The sequence below is a fragment of the Eretmochelys imbricata genome, chromosome 10 (assembly GCF_965152235.1).
Source record: "Eretmochelys imbricata isolate rEreImb1 chromosome 10, rEreImb1.hap1, whole genome shotgun sequence".
In the NCBI taxonomy this organism is placed as follows: Eukaryota; Metazoa; Chordata; order Testudines; family Cheloniidae; genus Eretmochelys; species Eretmochelys imbricata.
This window is the reverse complement of record NC_135581.1, coordinates 51,860,805-51,883,636: the sequence shown is the minus strand read 5'-3', so window position 1 is coordinate 51,883,636 and position 22,832 is coordinate 51,860,805. Positions and strand designations below refer to the sequence as shown.

Genomic DNA, 22,832 nt, shown 5'->3' with positions numbered 1-22,832 from the left:
TTTTTTTTTTTTTTTTTTAACTCTAGAGGTTTCTTCTGGCTGGTCTCGTTGCTGCTTTCTTCCCTTGTATGGTTCATTGCAGTGCAGATTGGTGGGAGCAACAGTGCATCAGTAAAGAAAAATTTGCTCATCTTTGGAGTGGTGTTCTCTGTCCTGCTCCAGGAAGTCTTCCGATTTGCCTATTACAAACTGTTAAAGTAAGTTAAATGTTTCTGGTGTCTCTTAGGCCTTGTCTACACTGCCACTTACAGTGCTGTGACTTTCTCGCTTAAGGGTGTGAAAAAACACCCCCCTGAGCGCTGCAAGTTTCAGTGCTGTAAAGTGGCAGTGTAGACAGTGCACCAGCGCTGGGAGCCGCTCCCCTGGTGGCGGTGGTTTTTTTACAGCGCTGGGAGAGCACTCTCCCAGCACTGGTGCCGCAACTACACAGCCGTGTTAAAGTGCTGCCACAGCAGCGTTTTAACGTTGCTAGTGAAGATGTACCCTTCCTCTTTCGAGGATCGTCCTGAATAGGTAGCCTGTAGTATGTCAGCACTCCTCTTACGGCCTCACCAGTTTCTGCATAGTTGGGGATTTAATAAGTTTGAAGTCCTTATGTTACAAAGAAAACTTTCTAAACGTGACTTGAAAATCAGATTTGAAAGTGTTGTACTATATTCAGATTGAAGATTAATTTGTCTGTTGGGTTTGTTGTTTTTATCAATGTATGAGTGTTATCTTTCCTATAATAAGACTATCCTTGGGTATAGAAAGAATTTAAAAATAAATAACTTGGGTCTCATCTGTCAATGATCTCCATAAAAAAATCTTGATTGTTAATTAGAACATGCTCCAGTGTTTCAGCCTTGTATCTTGACATTTTTGTGAATTATTGTCATCCCCCACTTGTGAGTTTTCCAGAATTTCTGATTCCTCACTGCTGTATCAGTAATTTAGTTATTAAAAACTCAGATTAAATCTTTGATCCTATATCCCTTAGCAAAATGAAGTCTGAGAAATATAGCATCTAGGAAAAAGTTTTAAAATACAATGTTTTTATTTCTTTAAATTCCATCTAAGCCTGAATACAAAATTAGGCTGGAAAACTGGGGGAACTGAGTAACAGTGTCGTATGGTAGCATTTTAGATCATGATAATTTACATCCTGTGAATGCTGTAGAAACAGCAGTTGAGTGAACATGGCTGACTGCAAGAACAACAGCTTGTCTCACTGACCTCAATAAGAAATGCATGCACAACTCGTGATTATTACATGATGATATAAGTGGTGTCATTTCACGTGACACAAATGTTACTCTCCACTACTACCATTTTTGCAAAAGAATCAGATATCAAATCCATCTTTTACAAGTGGCTTCACAATATTTAGGTGTTGGCTAAAAAATATTTGCAAAATAATCAAGGTATCTGCTTAGGCAGTTTTATTTCAAAGACCAGTGAATGAGGGTAGGTAAACCAGAAGAAAATCTTTATTTTTGTTCTTGGCATCAGAATAATTAGTGTAAAACCTGTAACAAGTTCTAACAAATCTTTCCAAATTCTTATTAGTAAACTAAATTTTGCTTGGACGAAGATTCTTAAGGTACTTGGCATTAATTTGAGGTTTTAACATTTGAGTCCCTGAAAAGAGTACAGACATGGGCACTGATCCTGCAAAGAATTAAGCATATATTTAGCTTTATGCACTGTGAGCAATCCCATTTAAGTTATTTAACTTAAGCATATGAGTAAGTCTTTGCAGGATCAGGACCAAGATATACTAACTGTTAGAGCTGACCCCCTCCCCCCCCATTAGAAATTCCACTGAATAGGCCGAAAAGTTTGGCTTAGGTTTTCCTGGGTCTGTTTACGCAGAACTAAAATATTATAGGTGGGGCTGGTAGCACCATCTATTATGAAGGCTGCCCAACACGTCTTATTATAATGTCCTGTTTTCAGTTGTGTATAACTTTGCCCATCTTCAACCACATGGTCTGAAATTTTCCATGCTGGATGTCTACCACAGGGTGAATTTTTTTGGAAAAAATTTCAGCCAAAATATTTCAACCATTTCTGAGAATGAGACTATGAGTAAATAAGTTGTTTTGCCCATGTTGAAAAATTCTGGTGACCTTTGCTTTGAAAAGCCTCCTCCCATCCATTGCATATAATTATTTAAGTGGCTTTCATGTTTCATTTAGATGTTTAAAAATAAGATCTGGCTAGTTTGAAGTAGCAAAGTTGAAAAATAGAATGTATGGACATTAAAATATTACTTTTAAAAATATTGTCTTTATTTCAGAAAAGCTAATAAGGGCTTAACGACTATAAGCCAGGAGGAAACCATACCCATCTCTGTCAGACAGTTGTCCTATGGTAAGTTGAAATGCAGTCAAAACTATTTAACATGTACCCCAAAAAGTCATGTTAGGAAAAAAAAGATAATTTGTAAAATATTATAGTCACAGAAAATGTTAACTTTTGCAAGCAGACTGTGTGTTTATTTGCTACTCGTTTTTATTTGTTTCACAAAGTCTTGTAGACTCCAACAGGCATTTAAAAACATACTTTATAGATGTTCAGTTTACGTAAGGCAAAAGGTATCAAAATAATTTATCATTAACATCAAAAGAAAGTTGTTAATGGAAAGCACTACAATTGCTAAGAATTATTTTCTCAAATTCACAGCCATTTTACAACCATTGGCTAATTAATCCTTACAGATGCCCCAGGAGCTAGGTAATTATTTTCATCCCTACTTCATAAATGGGAAAATTGACTTTTGTAAAAAAAAAAAAAAAAAAAAAAAAACTTGCCCAAGATCCTAGAGGCAGTTACTGTGAGAATGAGTATTAGAATTCAGGAATTCCATATTCCCAGTTCTCTGGTTAATCTACAAGACCACACTGTTTCTCAAGATCTTTTTTTTTTTTTTTTTTGAGCTCAGGTCATTTGTGTGAAGATGACCAAGGTTGTGCTGAAATATGAGATGCAGTAAAACTATGATTCTACTTTGTCATGAAGCATTATGTTAATTCTGTATATATCTTTCGATAAAGTTCAGTCTCTATAGTTTTCAAAAAGAAATATATTATCCTTTTTTAAAAAATCATGTGGATTTAGCACTTGTGAAAGATAACACGTTAACAGCTCTGAAAAATGAAGTTATCTCTCTGTAGAAGAGATGTTCTATAGTAGATGCAATGTCAGTGCCCACGTGAGCCAGCCAGCATATCTCAACCTTGACCTTGCAACCTACCTGTTACCTTTTGGGGTGAGATGGCGCTTCAGTCTCCAAGCCCATTTTGTCCTTGTCTCTTCTAATGAAACTGCCATCAATTGAGAGGAGACAATAATACCCAAGTTCTGATTCTAGCTCTGATATGGATTCGCTCTATGGTCTTTGAAAAATCACTTAACTGCTCTCTCCCACTTCCATCTTGAGGCAATGGGGATAATTATATTTGTTCACTTCACAGCAGAATTGTGAGTGTTGCTTGATGTTTGTAAAGCACTTTGAAGATGTAAAGTCCTATGTAAATTCTTTAGGAGGAGAAGAATACTTAGAACTAATTGGTTTCCAATAAAAATGGAATGTAGGAACGAAATGGAGAGATTCCTTAGAATTCTTTGGTCTTTGAATATGACTTCACTTATAAAATCTTGCCACCTGCAGGTAATGTGAGGATTTCTAAAGACTTGTAATTAGTCTCTTCTGTGTTTGTGTGTTTTCTTTGTATAGTGTCTGGCCTGGGTTTTGGGATCATGAGTGGAATATTTTCTCTTGTGAATATCCTGACTGACTCCTTGGGACCAGGCACAGTGGGTATTTATGGAGATTCTCCTCAGTACTTCATGGCTTCTGGTAGGTAAATCTGTGCATGGGAGTGTGGCCTGATGATTGTTATGGGGACTGAGGGGCAAGTGAAGACTGAATTTATTCAGTTATTTTTTTTCTGAAAAACGCCTAACATTTCCTTGTATAAGTGGCCCATGGAAAACTTTATTTAACCCATTATAAGGGCTTTAACTGTTCTGTGAGATATTTGTGTATATCTTAGTATACATTTGAGAAAACGTAACTTTCTCTAAACAGTTATGTTAATATTTGGCTCATGAAGCACAGAATTAATTAAGAATTCAGCTTTTTAAGAAATATTTTACTAGTTTTGCCTCTAGAAATTCAGGGTCCCAACCATCAACTGGTTGGAAGTCAGTCAATCTCACATTGGTAAACATCCAACATTCAGTGTGTTATATAGGAGGTGTATTATTTTTCTGGAACTTAAAGCCTGTTGTAAATATTTAAATTTTGGTGTACTTTATGGCTTTTTAAAAATATGCTATTTTCTTGACTTCAAAGAAAGTTTGTTTAATGAGACATTTAAGTGTAATACACTAGAGGTTGCAATGACATCAACTTATAAAGAATGTAAATCACTTGTATTTATTTATGTATACTGTGTAACTGTTGGCCTTTTCCTTAAACGGTATTCCTCCCACATATGAAAGTCTGAAACTACCATAACACAAATTAGGGCTTTGGCACTGTTCTTTCTTATTTTATATTTCTTTGAAGTCAGATATGTTTGTCATTCTGATCTTGATTATTGCAAAACAAGAGTATCTCTTTAGGTAATGCAAAGCTAAGGTAAATACATTTTTCTGAATGAGGCTTGCTGGACACCTTGGGTGTTTATCTCACGGTTGATATATAAGTCAGATCACTACGATCTTGCATAAATAATACCCCTAGTAATATGAAAACATCAACTTTGAATAACTGCAGAAGAATAGAACAAGAGCAAGATATATTTCCAAAATGTCATGTTTTGGAAAGGGTATATGCTTTGATAAGTTATCCATGGTCTCTGGTGGTGTTTTCAAAAGAGACTGATTAGGGGATTCTTTCTTTAGTGGATGCGAGCAGTGTACATTTATTAAAACTTGCCTTCCTGTAAGGTAGACATTTCATCTGGAATTGAAATAAAATAAAAATGAAAGGACCATACTTTAGGCCAGACTGTTTAAACATATGCTCGCTACTAGGCTCTGGTAGAGAAAAATAAACTCTCTCTGCTGGTGTAGTGGCTGGTAGAGAGAAATAGATTCTTTGTGCAAGTTCAACTGGATACATTAAAAATTGGTAGGAAAAATTGGGTCGTTTGACTGCAGCACTGACTGGGTTTGGCTAGGTCCTTGCCTCTGTTAGGGTCAAATATTGTTCTGTTTTGCAGAAATGCTAACTCACTCATCTATTATTTTCCCTAATGGCTTTTGATCCCCCCACCATAAAGTCGAGTCTACAATGGTTGCCAGGAAAGGAATCACTCCTAGCCCTGTTACGGAAGTGTCAGTTGTCCATAGAGGCATGAATAGTGGAGAAGCAGAGCTTCTGTTGGATTATGATAAGGTTCTTCCTTGAGTTTTTTAAGGAATGTCCACTCATTTGTAAATAATTTTGGCAGTGGAGGACCTGAGAGGGTTAAAGGTACAATAGGTATTTATCAGATTTTACAAATTTTAAGTTGCCCTGTTTGTTAATTGCCTTACTTCCTAATTATTAACAATAATTTGAGTTGCCATGGACTTGGTTTTGCTTGTTGAACCTCACAAAGCAAGAAATTGTTCTTTTTGTTTGTTAAACACGCAGAAAGCAAAGAACTAAGCAGAAAATGTTAATGAAAAAGTTAAAAACAAAGTCTTCATTTCAACACATTCCCTTATTCCCTCTCCCTCTCTTTGTATAGAGACTTAGGGTATGTCTACACTACGGAATAAGGTCGAATTTATAGAAGTCGGTTTTTTAGAAATCGGTTTTATATATTCAAGTGTGTGTGTCCCCACAGAAAATGCTCTAAGTGCATTAACTCGGCGGAGTGCTTCCACAGTACCGAGGCTAGAGTCGACTTCAAGAGCGTTGCACTGTGGGTAGCTATCCCACAGTTCCCGCAGTCTCCGCTGCCCATTGGAATTCTGGGTTGAGATCCCAATGCCTGATGGGGCTAAAACATTGTCTCGGGTGGTTCTGGGTACATATCGTCAGGCCCCAGTTCCCTCTCTCCCTCCGTGAAAGCAAGGGCAGACAATCGTTTCGTGCCTTTTTTCCTGAGTTACCTGTGCAGACGCCATACCATGGCAAGCATGGAGCCCGCTCAGGTAACCGTCACCGTATGTCTCCTGGGTGCTGGCAGACGCGGTACTGCATTGCTACACAGTAGCAGCAACCCCTTGCCTTCTGGCAGCAGACGGTACAGTACAACTGGTAGCCGTCATCGTCACGTCCGAGGTGCTCCTGGCCACGTCGGCTGGGAGCGCCTGGACAGACATGGGCGCAGGGACTAAATTTGGAGTGACTTGACCAGGTCATTCTCTTTAGTCCTGCAGTCAGTCCTATTGAACCGTCTTATGGTGAGCAGGCAGGCGATATGGATTATTAGCAGTCGTACTGTACCATCTTCTGCCGGGCAGGCGAGAGATGAGGATGGCTAGCAGTCGTATTGTACCATCTTCTGCCGGGCAGGCAAGAGATGAGGATGGCTAGCAGTCGTACTGTACCATCTTCTGCAGGGCAGGCAAGAGATGAGGATGGCTAGCAGTCGTACTGTACCATCTTCTGCCGAGCAGCCATGAGATGTGGATGGCATGCAGTCCTTCTGCACCGTCTGCTGCCAGCCAAAGATGTAAAAGATAGATGGAGTGGATCAAAACAAGAAATAGACCAGATTTGTTTTGTACTCATTTGCTTCCCCTCCTCCCCTGTCTAGGGGACTCATTCCTCTAGGTCACACTGTAGTCACTCACAGAGAAGGTGCAGCGAGGTAAATCTAGCCATGTATCAATCAGAGGCCAGGCTAACCTCCTTTTTCCAATAAGAAAAATAACTTAGGTGCACCATTTCTTATTGGAACCCTCCGTGAAGTCCTGCCTGAAATACTCCTTGATGTAAAGCCACCCCCTTTGTTGATTTTAGCTCCCTGAAGCCAACCCTGTAAGCCGTGTCCTCAGTCGCCCCTCCCTGTGTCAGAGCAACGGCAAACAATCGTGCATCTGAGTTGAGAGTGCTGTCCAGAGCAGTCACAATGGAGCACTCTGATGGGACTAAAACATTGTCGCGGGTGGTTCTGGGTACATATTGTCAGGCCCCCGTTCCCTCCCTCCCTCTGTGAAAGCAAGGGCAGACAATTGTTTCGCGCCTTTTTTCCTGAGTTACCTGTGCAGACGCCGTACCACGGCAAGCATGGAGCCTGCTCAGGTAACCGTCACCGTGTGTCTCCTGGGTGCTGGCAGATGCGGTACTGCATTGCTACACAGTAGCAGCAACCCCTTGCCTTCTGGCAGCAGATGGTACAGTACAACTGGTAGCCGTCATTGTCACGTCCGAGGTGCTCCTGGCCACGTCGGCTGGGAGCGCCTGGGCAGACATGGGCGCAGGGACTAAATTTGGAGTGACTTGACCAGGTCATTCTCTTTAGTCCTGCAGTCAGTCCTATTGAACCGTCTTATGGTGAGCAGGCAGGCGATATGGATTGCTAGCAGTCCTATTGCACCATCTTCTGCCGAGCAGCCATGAGATGTGGATGGCATGCAGTCCTTCTGCACCGTCTGCTGCCAGCCAAAGATGTAAAAGATAGATGGAGTGGATCAAAACAAGAAATAGACCAGATTTGTTTTGTACTCATTTGCCTCCTCCCCCATCTAGGGGACTCATTCCTGTAGGTCACACTGCAGTCACTCACAGGGAAGGTGCAGCGAGGTAAATATAGCCATTTATCAATCAGAGGCCAGACTAACCTCCTTTTTCCAATAAGAACAATAACTTAGGTGCACGATTTCTTATTAGAACCCTCCGTGAAGTCCTGCCTGAAATACTCCTTGATGTAAAGCCACCCCCTTTGTTGATTTTAGCTCCCTGAAGCCAACCCTGTAAGCCATGTCGTCAGTCGCCCCTCCCTCCGTCAGAGCAACGGCAGACAATCGTTCCGTGCCTTTTTTCTGTGCAGACGCCATACCAAGGCAAGCATGGAGGCCGCTCAGCTCACTTTGGCAATTAGGAGCACATTAAACACCACACGCATTATCCAGCAGTATATGCAGCACCAGAACCTGGCAAAGCGATACCGGACGAGGAGGTGATGCCAACGCGATCACGTGAGTGATCAGGACATGGACACAGATTTCTCTGAAAGCATGGGCCCTGCCAGTGCATGCATCATGGTGCTAATGGGGCAGGTTCATGCTGTGGAACGCCGATTCTGAGCTCGGGAAACAAGCACAGACTGATGGGACCGCATAGTGTTGCGGGTCTGGGACGATTCCCAGTGGCTGCGAAACTTTCGCATGCGTAAGGGCACTTTCATGGAACTTTGTGACTCGCTTTCCCCTGCCCTGAAGCGCATGAATCCAAGATGAGAGCAGCCCTCACAGTTGAGAAGCGAGTGGCGATAGCCCTGTGGAAGCTTGCAACGCCAGACAGCTACCGGTCAGTTGGGAATCAATTTGGAGTGGGCAAATCTACTGTTGGGGCTGCTGTGATGCAAGTAGCCCACGCAATCAAAGATCTGCTGATATCAAGGGTAGTGACCCTGGGAAATGTGCAGGTCATAGTGGATGGCTTTGCTGCAATGGGATTCCCTAACTGTGGTGGGGCCATAGACGGAACCCATATCCCTATCTTGGAACCGGAGCACCAAGCTGCCGAGTACGTAAACCGCAAGGGGTACTTTTCAATAGTGCTGCAAGCTCTGGTGGATCACAAGAGACGTTTCACCAACATCAAGGTGGGATGGCTGGGAAAGGTACATGACGCTCGCTTCTTCAGGAACTCTGGTCTGTTTCAAAAGCTGCAGGAAGGGTCTTTATTCCCAGACCAGAAAAAACTGTTGGGGATGTTGAAATGCCTATATGTATCCTCGGGGACCCAGTCTACCCCTTAATGCCATGGCTCATGAAGTCGTACACAGGCAGCCTGAACAGTAGTCAGGAGCTGTTCAACTACAGGCTGAGCAAGTGCAGAATGGTGGTAGAATGTGCATTTGGACGTTTAAAGGCGCGCTGGCGCAGTTTACTGACTCGCTTAGACCTCAGTGAAACCAATATTCCCACTGTTATTACTGCTTGCTGTGTGCTCCACAATATCTGTGAGAGTAAGGGGGAGACGTTTATGGCGGGGTGGGAGGTTGAGGCAAATCGCCTGGCTGCTGGTTATGCGCAGCCAGACACCAGGGCCGTTAGAAGAGCACAGGAGGGCGCGGCACGCGTCAGAGAAGCTTTGAAAACCAGTTTCATGACTGGCCAGGCTACGGTGTGAAAGTTCTGTTTGTTTCTCCTTGATGAAACCCCCCGCCCCTTGGTTCACTCTACTTCCCTGTAAGCTAACCACCCGCCCCTCCTCCCTTCGATCACTGCTTGCAGAGGCAATAAAGTCATTGTTGCTTCACATTCATGCATTCTTTATTCATTCATCACACAAATAGGGGGATGACTACCAAGGTAGCCCAGGAGGGGTGGTGGAGGGGGGAAGGAAAATGCCACACAGCACTTTAAAAGTTTACAACTTTAAAATTTATTGAATGCCAGCCTTCTTTTTTTTGGGCAATCCTCTGTGGCGGAGTGGCTGGTTGGCCGGTGGCCCCCCACCACGTTCTTGGGCGTCTGGGTGTGGAGGCTATGGAACTTGGGGAGGAGGGTGGTTGGTTACACAGGGGCTGTAGTGGCAGTCTGTGCTCCAGCTGCCTTTGCTGCAGCTCAGCCATACACTGGAGCATACTGGTTTGGTCCTCCAGCAGCCTCAGCATTGAATCCTGCCTCCTCTCATCACTCTGCCGCCACATTTGAGCTTCAGCCCTCTCTTCATCCCGCCACCTCTCCTCCCGGTCATTTTGTGCTTTCCTGCACTCTGACGTTATTTGCCTCCATGCATTCGTCTGTGCTGTCAGTGCGGGAGGACAGCATGAGCTCGGAGAACATTTCATCTCGAGTGCATTTTTTTTTCTTTCTAATCTTCACTAGCCTCTGGGAAGGAGAATATCCTGTGACCATTGAAACACATGCAGCTGGTGGAGGAAAAAAAAAGGGACAGCGGTATTTAAAAAGACACATTTTATAAAACAGTGGCTACACTCTTTCAGGGTAAACCTTGCTGTTAACATTACATACATAGGACATGTGCTTTCGTTACAAGGTCGCATTTTGTCTCCCCACACCGCGTGGCTACCCCCTCAACCCTCCCTCCTCCCCGTGGCTAACAGCGGGGAACATTTCTGTTTAGCCACAGGCAAACAGCCCAGCAGGAATGGGCTCCTCTGAGTGTCCCCTGAAGAAAAGCACTCTATTTCAACCAGGTGACCATGAATTATATCTCACTCTCCTGAGGATAACACAGAGAGATAAAGAACGGATGTTGTTTGAACGCCAGCAAACATACACTGCAATGCTTTGTTGTACAATGATTCCCGAGTACGTGTTACTGGCCTGGAGTGGTAGAGTGTCCTACCATGAAGGACGCAATAAGGCTGCCCTCCCCAGAAACCTTTTGCAAAGGCTTTGGGAGTATATCCAGGAGAGCCGCGAATGCCAGGGCAAAGTAATCCTTTCACATGCTTGCTTTTAAACCATGTATAGTATTTTAAAAGGTACGCTCACCGGAGGTCCCGTCTCCGCCTGCCGGGTCCAGGAAGCGGCCTTGGGTGGGTTCAAGGGGTACTGGCTCCAGGTCCAGGGTGAGAAACAGTTCCTGGCTGTCGGGAAAACCGGTTTCTCCGCTTGCTTGCTGTGAGCTATCGACAACCTCCTCCTCCTCCTCATCTTCTTCGTCCTCAAAACCTGCTTCTGTATTGCCTCCATCTCCATTGAAGGAGTCAAACAACACGGCTGGGGTAGTGGTGGCTGAACCCCCTAAAATGGCATGCAGTTCATCATAGAAGCGGCATGTTTGGGGCTCTGACCCGGAGCAGCCATTCGCCTCTCTGGTTTTCTGGTAGGCTTGCCTCAGCTCCTTAAGTTTCACGCGGCACTGCTTTGGGTCCCTGTTACGGCCTCTGTCCTTCATGCCCTGGGAGATTTTGACAAAGGTTTTGGCATTTTGAAAACTGGAACGGAGTTCTGATAGCACGGATTCCTCTCCCCAAACATCGATCAGATTCCGTACCTCCCGTTCGGTCCATGCTGGAGCTCTTTTGCGATTCTGGGACTCCATCATGGTCACCTGTGCTGATGAGCTCTGCATGGTCACCTGCAGCTTGCCACGCTGGCCAAACAGGAAATGAGATTCAAAAGTTCACGGTTCTTTTCCTGTCTACCTGGCCAGTGCATCTGAGTTGAGAGTGCTGTCCAGAGCGGTCACAATGGAGCACTGTGGGATAGCTCCCGGAGGCCAATACCGTCGAATGGTGTCCACAGTACCCCAAATTCGAGCCGGCAAGGCCGATTTAAGCGCTAATCCACTTGTCAGGGGTGGAGTAAGGAAATCGATTTTAAGAGCCCTTTAAGTCGAAATAAAGGGCTTCATCGTGTGGACGGGTGCAGGTTTACATCAATTTAATGCTGCTAAATTCGACCTAAAGTCCTAGTGTAGACCAGGGCTTACAGGGGGTAAAATGCTTACTTGAAATTCCCTTACACGTGGCATAACATCTTGGTTAGAAATAAGTGGTTCAGTCACTTTATGTGACAGGTGTCTGTTTCTGTTGTTCAGTCCTTTTTCTTAAACCAGTAGAACACAGAGAGAAGAGAGTAGTACCAAAAAAAAAAAAAAAAAAAGGCAGCTGGTTGTAGGTCCATTGCTGAAAGATCAAAGAAAAAGTACACAACATATGACCCAATTTTATGGATTCTGAATACCCTATATCAGTGATAGAAGCCTGTGGAAGATCTTGGGAAGAACAGTAGAAATGTGAATCCATAAATGTATAAAGTCAGTCTAGATCAGTGATGCCCAAACTGGGGTTCACGAACCCCTGGTGGTTTGCAGAACGTTACAGGGGGTTCACCAGAAAAATTTCACGAATGGCGGCCAGAGGACCCCGGGCATTGGAGGCAGCAAGTGGGACCCGGTTGCAGGGCAGACAGCCCGAGCCCCAGGGAGAGCGGGGCCGGGCAGTTGGGGCTGGCAGCCCGAGCCCTGCCCCCATGAGCGGGGGAGCCCAAACCCCAGTGCTCCGTTCAGGGCTGGCAGCCCGAGCCCCAGGGAGAGCGGGGCTGGGCAGTTGGGGCTGGCAGCCCGAGCCCTGCCCCCATCAGCGGGAGAGCCTGCCGCCCGAACCCCAGCGTTCCACGCGGGGCTGGCAGTCCGAGCCCTGCCCTCGGGAGCGGGGGAGCCGGCAGCCTGAGCCCCAGGGAGAGCAGGGACCTGCAGCCCGAGCTGAGTGGAGCTCAGTTGACCAGGGCAGTCAGTGGGGTCCAGCAGCAGGAGCCCCACAGAGTGCAGAGGACATTTAAACTTAAATGCCTGGACATATTCATTTTTAGGAGGGGGTTCACGAGATTTCACAATTTAGTGAAAGGGGTTTGCGGGCTGTTAAAGTTTGGGAACCACTGGTCTAGATCCTGACATATTTAAGAACACCATACGTGTGTTGTTGATTGTACAGAAAGATCCATCATTTTTAAACATTTACACTTGTGTTGAGGTAAGGTGTGTCCAAAATTATGCACATTTTTTACAAAAATTGACAGTTGTGTAGCTAGCTTCCTTGTTACAATTAATGTTGTACAACAGTGTTACAATTAATCTCCTGATACCTCTTTAATTAACTATTGTTGCCTCTTTAAAAAGTGTAAGTGTGTGTGTGTGGGTGTGTAGAGAGTTTTTCTTCAAAACAACCATTAGACACTTGGTATTGTGGATAGTATATATTTATATGGTGTTTATTGCAACCCTACAGCACTTTAAGGAACTGTAAACTATAAATACACAACTAATGTTAAGTTTCCAGCTTTTTTGTTGCATAACAGGTGTGCCCAAACTTCCTGTTGTTTAAAACTTTAAATCGAACTGTTAAGTTGTACTATGAAGAAACTGAAACATTCTTAACCAAGCTACCCAATTTAATTTAGCAATATTTAGTCCCTAGATGGTGCTGTCTCACAGCACTGTGACTTCAAATGTTTGTGATTTCATGTAATTTCAATGTTTTTCTAATTTTTGTTTTAAGAGAAAAGATAAGAATTAAACTCTCCATTTCCTTTTTGGAAGTTCCACTTTTCTCAGATTACAAAATATAAATACTTTATTCAAAGAAGAACAGTGCATTATTGAAATGTTATATTTGATTTATTTGAGAGCACCTATTTTAATCGTACCAGATGCTGTTGACCTTAGCTTATACTTTTGAAATATGAGATCTTTTTGATTAAAAAGGCAAGGGTTTTTAATGTGTATTTGTTTGATTTTTATTCCCCCTTGAGATCTTGTGAACGTGCTCAGTTGGTGTAGACCAATAGCTCAGTTTTTTCAATTGTCTGCCCCCTGCTTTCTAAACTTGGATAGTTGTGTATTAATTGACTACATTAATAAAGATCCCAATCTAATGGAGCAGTGACTCAGATACATGCTTTCCTCTTGTCCTAAGACACCACAGAAACAACTCTGTGCAGTAAAGGCAACACAGAGTGACAGCTGAAAAAGGTAAGCATTCAACTTCTGTGTCAAAATTTCATATATGAACCCTAAATCATGGTTTGCTTTATATCAACATTACAATCCCCAGAGGAAGTTCCAAACCTAAAGTCCATACACAGTTTTTCTGAATAGCCCTATTTTAATATGAGCAATTTCCAACTGGCTGCTTAAGTGGTCAGAAAACTAAATATGAGTGTTTTTGTCAGACTGTTTTGTCACATTTTCTAAGCAGCTGTAAAACTCAGCATGGTAAATGGAATCTACCTTAGTGTTTACCTGAATGTTTGTTATTAGTAAGATGTGTTTCAAGTGACAAGTAGTAAAATACTATGGTGTTCAGCTGTTTGGTTAGCTAAAGACTTACAGGATGTGAGTCAGGAATAATGTCATCATTATACAATCACAGATGTAGAGTTGTGATATAACTTCTTTCATTTTTGCAGTCTAGCCAAGATGAAGTGAGTTAAGTGAGTATTAGGACCACTTGATATACGTCAGAAATTAAGATACAGAGAATAAATTACTTGACAAAGGCCGCACAGTAGGTCCGGGGCAGTGCTGGGTTAGAACTCAGGTAGTCCTTGTCCAGAAACAAGATGTCTGTAGGTGGATGTTCAGGGGTGAAAGTAACTTAAAGGACTTACCGGTACGTCGGAGTCCTGGGAGATGGGGCCTCAAATGGAAGAGGTGGAGCCTCTAAATCCCCGGGCCCTTTACATCAAGATTTAAATGGCCTGGGGCTCCGGCCACAGTATCGGCGGCAGGGAGCCCCAGGCCATTTAAATTACTGCCGGACCCCCGGGGCTCCCGGCAGCTGGGCTCTGGAGGCAATGTAAAGGGCCCAGGGCTCTGCTGCAGTAGTGGCAGCCGGAGCCCCGGGCCCTTTAATTTGCTGCCAGAGCCCCACTGCTGGAGCCCTGGGGCTCCGGCGGTGATTTAAAGAGCCTGGGGCTCCCCACAGCAGCCAGAGCCCTGGGCCCTTTACATTGCCGCCAGAGCCCTGGGGCTCCCACCCACCGCTGCTACCCCAGGGCTCTGGCAGCAGGTCTCTGGTGGCAATTTAAAGGGTCCGGGGCTCCAGCCACCACTACTGCAGGAGAGCCCCAGGCCATATAAATTGCCGGCCTGGGGAAGCTGTCCCCTGCCGGTACGGTTGGCTGTGTACCGGACCATACTGGCTTACTTTCACCTCTGTGGGTGTTACAAATAATCAGTCGTCCTTGGGAGTGCGTGTGGTCTAATGGATAGGGTGTTGGCCTTGGAGTTAAGAGTTGTGGATGCCATTCCCAGCTCTTCCAGTGACCTTGGGCAAGCCACTTCCCCCCTCTGTGCCTCTGTATCCTCTCCCATCTTTTTCCTCATTTTGATTGTAATATTTTGAGGACAGAAATTCTCTCTTACTATTTGTCTGTTTGCTCTTTGGGGCTGGGACTTTCATTTATTGTATGTTTGTACTGCTCCTAACACAATGGTGTTCAACCTGATTGACAACTCTAGGTGATACTACAGTATAAACTTAAATAATAAAATAATAATGGGACCCTAATCCCAACTGGAACCCCTGGATGCTTCTTTACGTCAAATAATAATGCTGCTGCCTCTTGTATAACTGCTCATTCTGCTGCTCATAATTTGGTTATTAAATTATGGCACTTTCAGAATGCCACTGGGAAGCTAGGTATATCCAACATGGGTCTCTAATTCTGAAAATCAGATGCCACATCAGTTAAAAAGCAAATTGATTACTTTATTCCAAAATTTAACAATTTTCCAATGCGTTTTAGCACCCAGTATCTCCTGACTGCATAAGCAGAGCCTAATATATGCTGTGTGCTACATAAATAGTGTCTAAATATTTCATGGTAGTATGCTGGATGAGTGAGTGTGTGTGTGTGTGTTTGTTTAAAGCAGATGTTTACAATCCAGTGTCAGTGATCACCAGATTTTAGTAATTTTAAAATGGATCAAACACCCTTTTTTGTTTACTCCTTCCTATAACTCTCGTATTTATGGTTTAGCACAGTGCTTCTCAAACTATTGTACTGGTGACTCCTTTCACAAAGCAAGCCTCTAAGTGTGACCCCCTCCCCCATAAATGAAAAATGCTTGTTTATATATTTTACACCATTATAAATGCTGGAGGCAAAGTGGGGTTTGGGGTGGAGGCTGACAGCTTGTGGCACCCCATGTAATAACTTTGCAACCCCCTGAAGGGTCCCGACTCCCAGTTTGAGAACCCCTAGATTAGCATGTCCTAAAAGCAACCCAAACTACGCAACCTGGACTTTTTTTGTACCTTTCCATTTTAAGTAGTACATTCAAGAGGTAACATTTAAAAACAAAGATTTATTTTCACCTTTTTATACACAAATATGAGCAGAGTCTGTAAAAATATACTAGAGGACTTCGAAAATTAACAAATATACATGACCCACAACAGGGCCGGTGCAAGGTTGTTTCGCGCCCTAGGCGAAACTTCCACCATGCACCCGCCCGCCCCCCCCGACCCTGGAGCCCTGCTGCAGCTCCCTGGCCCCCCCCCCGAGGCACCCCCACTGCAGCAGCACCCCGCCCCCCTGCCCTGAGGCGCCCCCCCCCGCAGCAGCTCCCCTCGCCCCCCCACCCCCACCCGCCCCAGCACCACCCCTGCGGCAGCTCCCCTCGGCACCCTCCCTCCCTCGGCCTGGGGAGCCGCATGCGGCAACTCACCGCCGTGCGGCAACTCCCCACCCCAGCTCATCTCTGCTCTGCCTCCTCCCGGAGCACGCCGCTGCCGCCACTTCTCCCGCCTCCCAGGCTTGCCGTGCCAATCAGCTGTTTGGCGCACAAGCTGGGGAGGGAGAGAAGCAGAGCGGTGCGGCGTGCTCAGGGGAGAAGGCGGAGCAGAGATGAGCTGGGGCGGGGAGCGGTTCCCCTGCGCGCTCCCCCCCCCCATTACTTGCTGCAGGCGGCCCTCCCCGCGCTCCCCTTCCCCAGCTCACCTCCGCTCCACCACCTTCCCGGAGCACGCTTCTGGCCGCTCCCAACCACTTGGCACCCTAGGTGACCGCCTAGTTCGCCTAGTGGTTGCACCGGCCCTGACCCACAAACCTAACACTAACTATTGTGGGTTCTCTCAAAAGATTTAACAATAAATCCTCTTGGTACCTGTCAGGGTTCCCTCCCCACTCTGCACTCTGGGGTACAGATGTGGGGACCCACATGAAAGATCCCCAAAGCTTATTTCTACCAGCTTAGGTTAAAAACTTCCTCAAGGCACAAATCCTTCCCTGTCCTTGGATGAGTACTGCTGCCACCACCAAGTGAGTTAGACAAAGATTCAGGAAAAGGACCACTTGGAGTTCCTGTTTCTTCACAGTATCCCCCCAAGTCCCTTCACTGCCTTTCCTGGGGAGGCTTGAGAATAATCTACTAACCAGATAGGTAAACAAGGTGAGCACAGACTAGACCCTTGGGTTTTTAGGACACTTAAAAACCAGTCAAATTCTTTTTCTTTATAATAAAGTTCTGTTTTTTAAGAAAGTAAAAGAAACACCTCTGTAAAATCAGGATGGAAGGTAATTTTACGGGGTAATAAGGTTTAAAACATAGGGGATTCCCCTCTAGGCAAAACTTCAAAGTTACAAAAAACAGGGATAAACCTCCCTCTTAGCACAGGGAAAATTCACAAGCTAAAACAAAAACTAATCAAACGCATTTCCTTCCTATTACTTACAATTTGTAATCTTAGATACTTAGTTCAGATATGGGTTTAGGAGATGTATTTTCCCTGCCCTGGTTCCTCGCTGACCCGGAGAGAACACAAAGAAACACAAAACAAAAACCTTCCCCCACAGATCTGAAAGTATCTTCTCCCCTTATTGGTCCTTTTGGTCAGGTGCTAACCAGGTTATCTGAGCTTCTTAACCCTTTACAGGTGAAGGAGGGATTTTATGCTACCCTTAGCTATATGTTTATGACAATACCTATATCAGTTTGCTTTCTTTGTGCATGCAGTAGCGTGGACCAAGTCAATGGACTCCTCTGGAGTAAGATCTTTACCAGTTTTCCTCCTTTGGGCTGTAAAGGGAAGCTTTATTCTTCTCTGGTTCAAGTTCAAAACACAGCTAACTCTTTTTTTCTTCACTAGCTCATTCCCATTTGAGTTACCTTTCCTGAAAGGAAACTGTAAGCATGGTGTGCTCCTAAAGGAACATATGTGATGTTTCTAATCCTTTGGAAACCAGAACAGTCACTTCATCCAATTATGTAACTGCCTAGTTGGCATGTTTGATTCCCTGATGTTTTCAAGCCACCTCTTCGCTACCTTATTGTTTATCAGGAAAAAATAGTATTCTCTGCATTTAACAAACATTCATATTAACAAAGTGAAATTTCAGTGTGGTGTGTTGTCTGGTACCTACTGCAAGACGTCCTGCACCTGCCTGCATTATTCCTGGCATTTGAACATTTTCATCTTAAAGTGGCATATGACTGTCCATCACATTACTGATATTTTTTTGTGGGGCCTGGGGGAAAAACATGGGGAATTTTTGTGTGGTTTTTGTATTATTGTATTTATTTTTATTTGTGTTTTAGTTAAATCACAGGGTATCCAAAAATTGTCCTTGTATGTTTACTTGACTGAGTTGGGAACTAACACTGGTACCCAATGTCTTGTTTGATTTTCCTTTCCAGTACATAGCACTTTTATAAAGTCTTAAACTTGAGAATATTTAAAAATGGCTTCTTTTTAAAGGGGTGTTGCCATGTGGATTATGCCTGAAGTTTACATTTTCTAAAAATATAGAGAAATTTATACTATGTGGTTATTTTTTAAAAAAACCCCAAACCCTAAATACTATAAAGCAAAATAGTTATTCGCATTTAAATTATTCCTCTGCAGTTTAGCCATACAAACCTTGCAGCATTTGCCCCTGTATAATTATGGCCCAAGCTACGTGAAATGCAGAAATAAACAGCAATAATTGTAAGAAGTAAATTTGATTTTTAAAAATAGTAATTGGACCAGAGAGTATGGAAGTGAGTGTAGAGCCCACTGGTTAGGGCACTCACGTGGAAACAGAGACCTGGGTTCCAGTCCCCCTGCTCCATTGAGTATTTAATTATTTTTATGCAGTGAAACAGCTTCAACAGGAGGGAGTGAGAGAGCTCTACCCCAGAATACTCCATACCTCAATGATTAGGACACTCTCCTAAGAGGTGAGACACCCCAGTTCAAATCCCTTCTCCGCATCAGGCAGAGGGAGGAATTGAACTTAGGTTGCCCATATCCTGGGTGAGTGCTCTAACCACTGAGATAAAAGTTATAAGTCAGGGGCACTTCCTCTTCTGCCCCCACTCCCTTTTGTGTGGGATTTGATGTGCTCTGAGCATGCCTACCATATCAGTCCCCTCTGACAAGATAAACGTCGGAAAGCCTATTTTGAGAATCCGCTGGGGCTGAGGTGCAAGATAGTTGCCCAAGTGCCTAGACTGAGGCAGTTGTGCTCACAGGCAGAAACTTAGGCACCCAGGATTCTTTCATGGTGAAAATTTAGGTGCCTTCTGACTTTAGGCACCTACAGAGCTAGGCAGCAGCTGAGCAGAAACTTGGGGGATCTCAGTAGCACATAAATGTTGGATTGAGGTGCCTACCTTGTCAGTTAGGTGCCTCAGTTCTTTTGTGGACCTAGCCCTTAGTCCCTTTGTCCTTTTTGCTGTACAATACTAATAAGCAGTATTGTCTTTCTTTCAACTAGTTTTGAAGTTTAAAACCCATTTATTTTTTTCTTTGTCTTTGCTTCAGGATATAAATGTGTTTCAGGTTATAAATGTAACTTTTACCCACTTCCCTACCTCTTCCAAAATATGGATTTGAAATCCTCCGCTGGAAGACAAGGAAAACAGTCCCTATTTCTTATGCATAGTGAAGGAGGAGTGGTAGATCCGATCAGTTGTGTGAATAGTTTTGCTATAATGCTGTATAAGTCCTGGGATAAGCACATCAGAACCAATTGTTTAGGTAAAAGTGTGTGTTTTTGGCTGCCTAGCTATATTACGTTTACAGCTGTTGCTAATGTGTGTGCAAAATACATGGAGTTTTTTGTTCTCTTGTGTAGACTGTTGTACAGGTATTAATGGATACTCATACTACAAGTTTGAACCAGAGGTTGTGTGGATGAATGAAAACACTGTGTGTGTGTACATTTAATGCCTTACCAGTAATGAGGACTCATGATATACTGTTTTTCAGCATTCATGACTTTGGCCATTGTTCTGCTGCACATTTTTTGGGGCATTGTATTTTTTGATGCTTGTGAAAAGAAGAAGTGGTGGGCACTGGCACTCGTCATCCTGAGCCATTTGCTGGTATCAGGTCTGGTGAGTTCACCTGTCATTATATATTCTTAAAGCCTGCTAGATTAATATGAGGGGAGGGGAAGAATGGAATAAATTTCTGATTAGGGTTGCTGATCATGGCTTTAACAATCAAACAAAAATGCTAATTATTTGTAGGGTGAAAGCCAAACAAGTATTTTCACTCAAGCAATTGTTTGTCTGATTCTTAATGTGCAATAATTTTCTAGTCGGGATAAATTTGTCCTTTGCATTATTTGCCTACCCCATTGTTTTTAAGTAGTCTTTCGTAAGCATTTTCGGTACAAAGTAGTCTGGGGCCACAAGATACGCAGTGGCTAACTGTTGAAATGCAGCAACATCTGCAATGAAGAGCTGCAGTTAGGGCGCTGCCAAATGCAGAATTTTGGCCAAGATACTTGGCAAACTCTCGACACATTAAAAATAGTCCCCCTAGCTTGTTAGTATCCATGCAGAGCAGGCAGCCTGGATTTCTAAGATCTCATCTGATTAAAAGAACTTTGGATTGTTAATTTAATTGTTGCTGTTCAACTGAACTATGATTTTTCTTTTCCTTTTGCAGACTTTCCTGAATCCTCAGTACGAAGGCAGCCTAGTGCCATCTTACATTATCATGATGCTTATGGGTACCTGGGCTTTCTTCACTGCTGGTGGCTCCCTTAGAAATCTGAAACTGTGTCTGATGTGCAGAGACAAGGACTTCCTTCTAGCCAACCAGCGCCCCAGATAACCTCTAAGCATCTGGATTTTACCCATCCATCTCTACATGTTTAGTGAAAGCACAACTGGTGCCTGCTTGACCTTCCTTGAATGCTAAGTTGAGATATTTATGTATTCCTGTGTAACTTGGCTTCTTTCAGCAGCTGTCTGAACTGCATATGTGAGTGAAATCTCCTTAAGAGTACCCAGAAATTAGACAATTTACATATTAGCTGCTGCTTTATGCACTAAGTTTGGGCTGAGTTACTAGAACAAATGAACAAATATAAAACATGGATAGACTAGATTTAAAACTAAAAGGCTGTCTGCTAACTTCAGTTGTGAACTACACATCCACTTTGCTATGGAATTAATAAAGATAACATTTTATTGTGCCACACTGAACTTCTGGATGCAATAATGAAAAAACACAGTTTTCCTATGGTGTTTTAGCCAAAGTTAAGATGTTTCCTTTTTTAAAAAGTTATAATATTTAATAGTTAGGATTTCTGAATTGTTAAAATATGTTTTAGAGCATAGTGCAATAACTTCTCTGTGTAAATATTAGAAATATTCCTTCAGGACTACATTGTATGTATAGCAGAGATGAGACACAAAGGACCATAACTTTTTCTGACTCCTGAATGAATTTTGAAATGCACTCAGGGTATGTCTACACTACAAAATTAGTTCGATTTTATTTAAGTCAACACTGAGCCTCTGATTTAAGCAAGTTGATTCTGCATGCCCCACTATGCACATTGTATCAGCGGAGCGCATTCTCACTAGCAGGGCTTGTATCGACTCATGGAGCGCTGCATTGTGGGTAGCTATCCCACAGTGAATGGAGCCGAGTGGAATGTTGGGTTGGACTTGGGCAATGCTTCATGGGACCAAAACATTCACGCGGGTGGTTATGGGAACATGGTATTAGCCTCCCATGATGCACTTACCTCTCTCCCTCCCTGAAATCAACAACAAACAAACCAAGCCTTTTTTTCCTAAACCTGGATTACCCACACAGACGCCATAGCATGGCAAGCATGGACCCCGCTCAGCTGTACACTGTTGTTGTGAGTATTACAAACACCTCACACCTTATCCTGCAGTATTTGCTAAGCTGCCATACAGAATAATGTGATGCCATGCAAGCAGCCCTGCTGGAAGCCATGGAGCAGAGCAATTGCAGATGCTGGCGACAGTTGTGTGTCACCTTGACACAGTGGAGTGCTGCTTCTGGGCCCAGGAAACAAGCACTGACTGGTGGGACCACATAGTTATGCAGCTATGGGATGATGAGCAGTGGCTGCAGAACTTTTGAATGCGCAAGGCCACTTTCATGGAACTGTGCGAAAAGCTTTCATCAGCGCTGAAGTGCAGCGGTACTAAAATGAGAGCTGCTCTGACAGTTGAGAAGCGATTGGCGATAGCTCTGTGGAAGCTTGCAACATCAGACTGCTACCGGTCAGTGGAAAATCAATTTGGAGTGGGTAAATCTACCATGGGGTCTGTTGTGATCCAAGTTGCCAGGGCAATCAATAGACTTCTGCTAAGAAGTGTAGTGACTCTGGGAAATGTGCAGGACATAGTGGATGGTTTTGCCACAATGGGGTTCCCTAACTGCGGTGGGGCAATAGACGGAATGCATTTCCCTATCTTGGCACCAGACCACCTTGCCAAAGAGTACATAAATCAAAAGGGGTACTTCTCAATGGTGTTGCAAGTGCTGGTGGATCACAGGGGCCATTTCACTGACATCAATGTGGGATGGTAGGGAAAGATGCATGACACGTGCATCTTTAGGAACTCTGGTCTGTTCAGAAAGCTGCAAGCAGGGACTTTCTTTCCAGACTGCAAAATAACCGTTGGTGATGTTAAAATGCCAGTCGTGATCCTGGGAGACCCAGCCTACCCCTTGCTCCCAAGGCTCATGAAGCCGTACACAGGCAACCTGGACAGCAGTAAGGAGTGGTTCAACCATAGGCTGAGCAAGTGCAGAATGGTGGTAGAATGTGCCTTTGGACGTTTAAAAGCCCGCTGGCATAGGTTGCTTACTAGGTTAGACCTCAGTGAAAGCAATATCCCCATTGTTGTTGCTGTGTGCTCCGTAATATCTGTGAAACAAAGGGAGAAAAGTTTCCGGCGGAATGGCGGTGGTGGAGGCAGATTGCTT

General features: G+C 43.9%; 1 protein-coding gene across 3 annotated transcripts in view; it reads left to right on the top strand.

Moving 5' to 3' along the window:
* The window catches only part of APH1B (aph-1B gamma-secretase subunit), a 106,985-nt gene that overhangs the window by 1,552 nt on the left and 82,601 nt on the right, over nucleotides 1–22,832 (top strand). Inside the window, exons 2-6 of one of the 3 annotated variants that reach the window (XM_077829236.1) lie at nucleotides 27–197; nucleotides 2,282–2,355; nucleotides 3,722–3,844; nucleotides 19,836–19,963; nucleotides 20,523–20,649. In XM_077829236.1, the coding sequence (XP_077685362.1) occupies nucleotides 27–197; nucleotides 2,282–2,355; nucleotides 3,722–3,844; nucleotides 19,836–19,963; nucleotides 20,523–20,649 (623 nt within the window). Of the gene's footprint in view, nucleotides 1–26; nucleotides 198–2,281; nucleotides 2,356–3,721; nucleotides 3,845–19,835; nucleotides 19,964–20,522; nucleotides 21,118–22,832 lie in introns of those variants that run through there. The other 2 variants (XM_077829235.1, XM_077829234.1) reach the window with 2 other exon arrangements.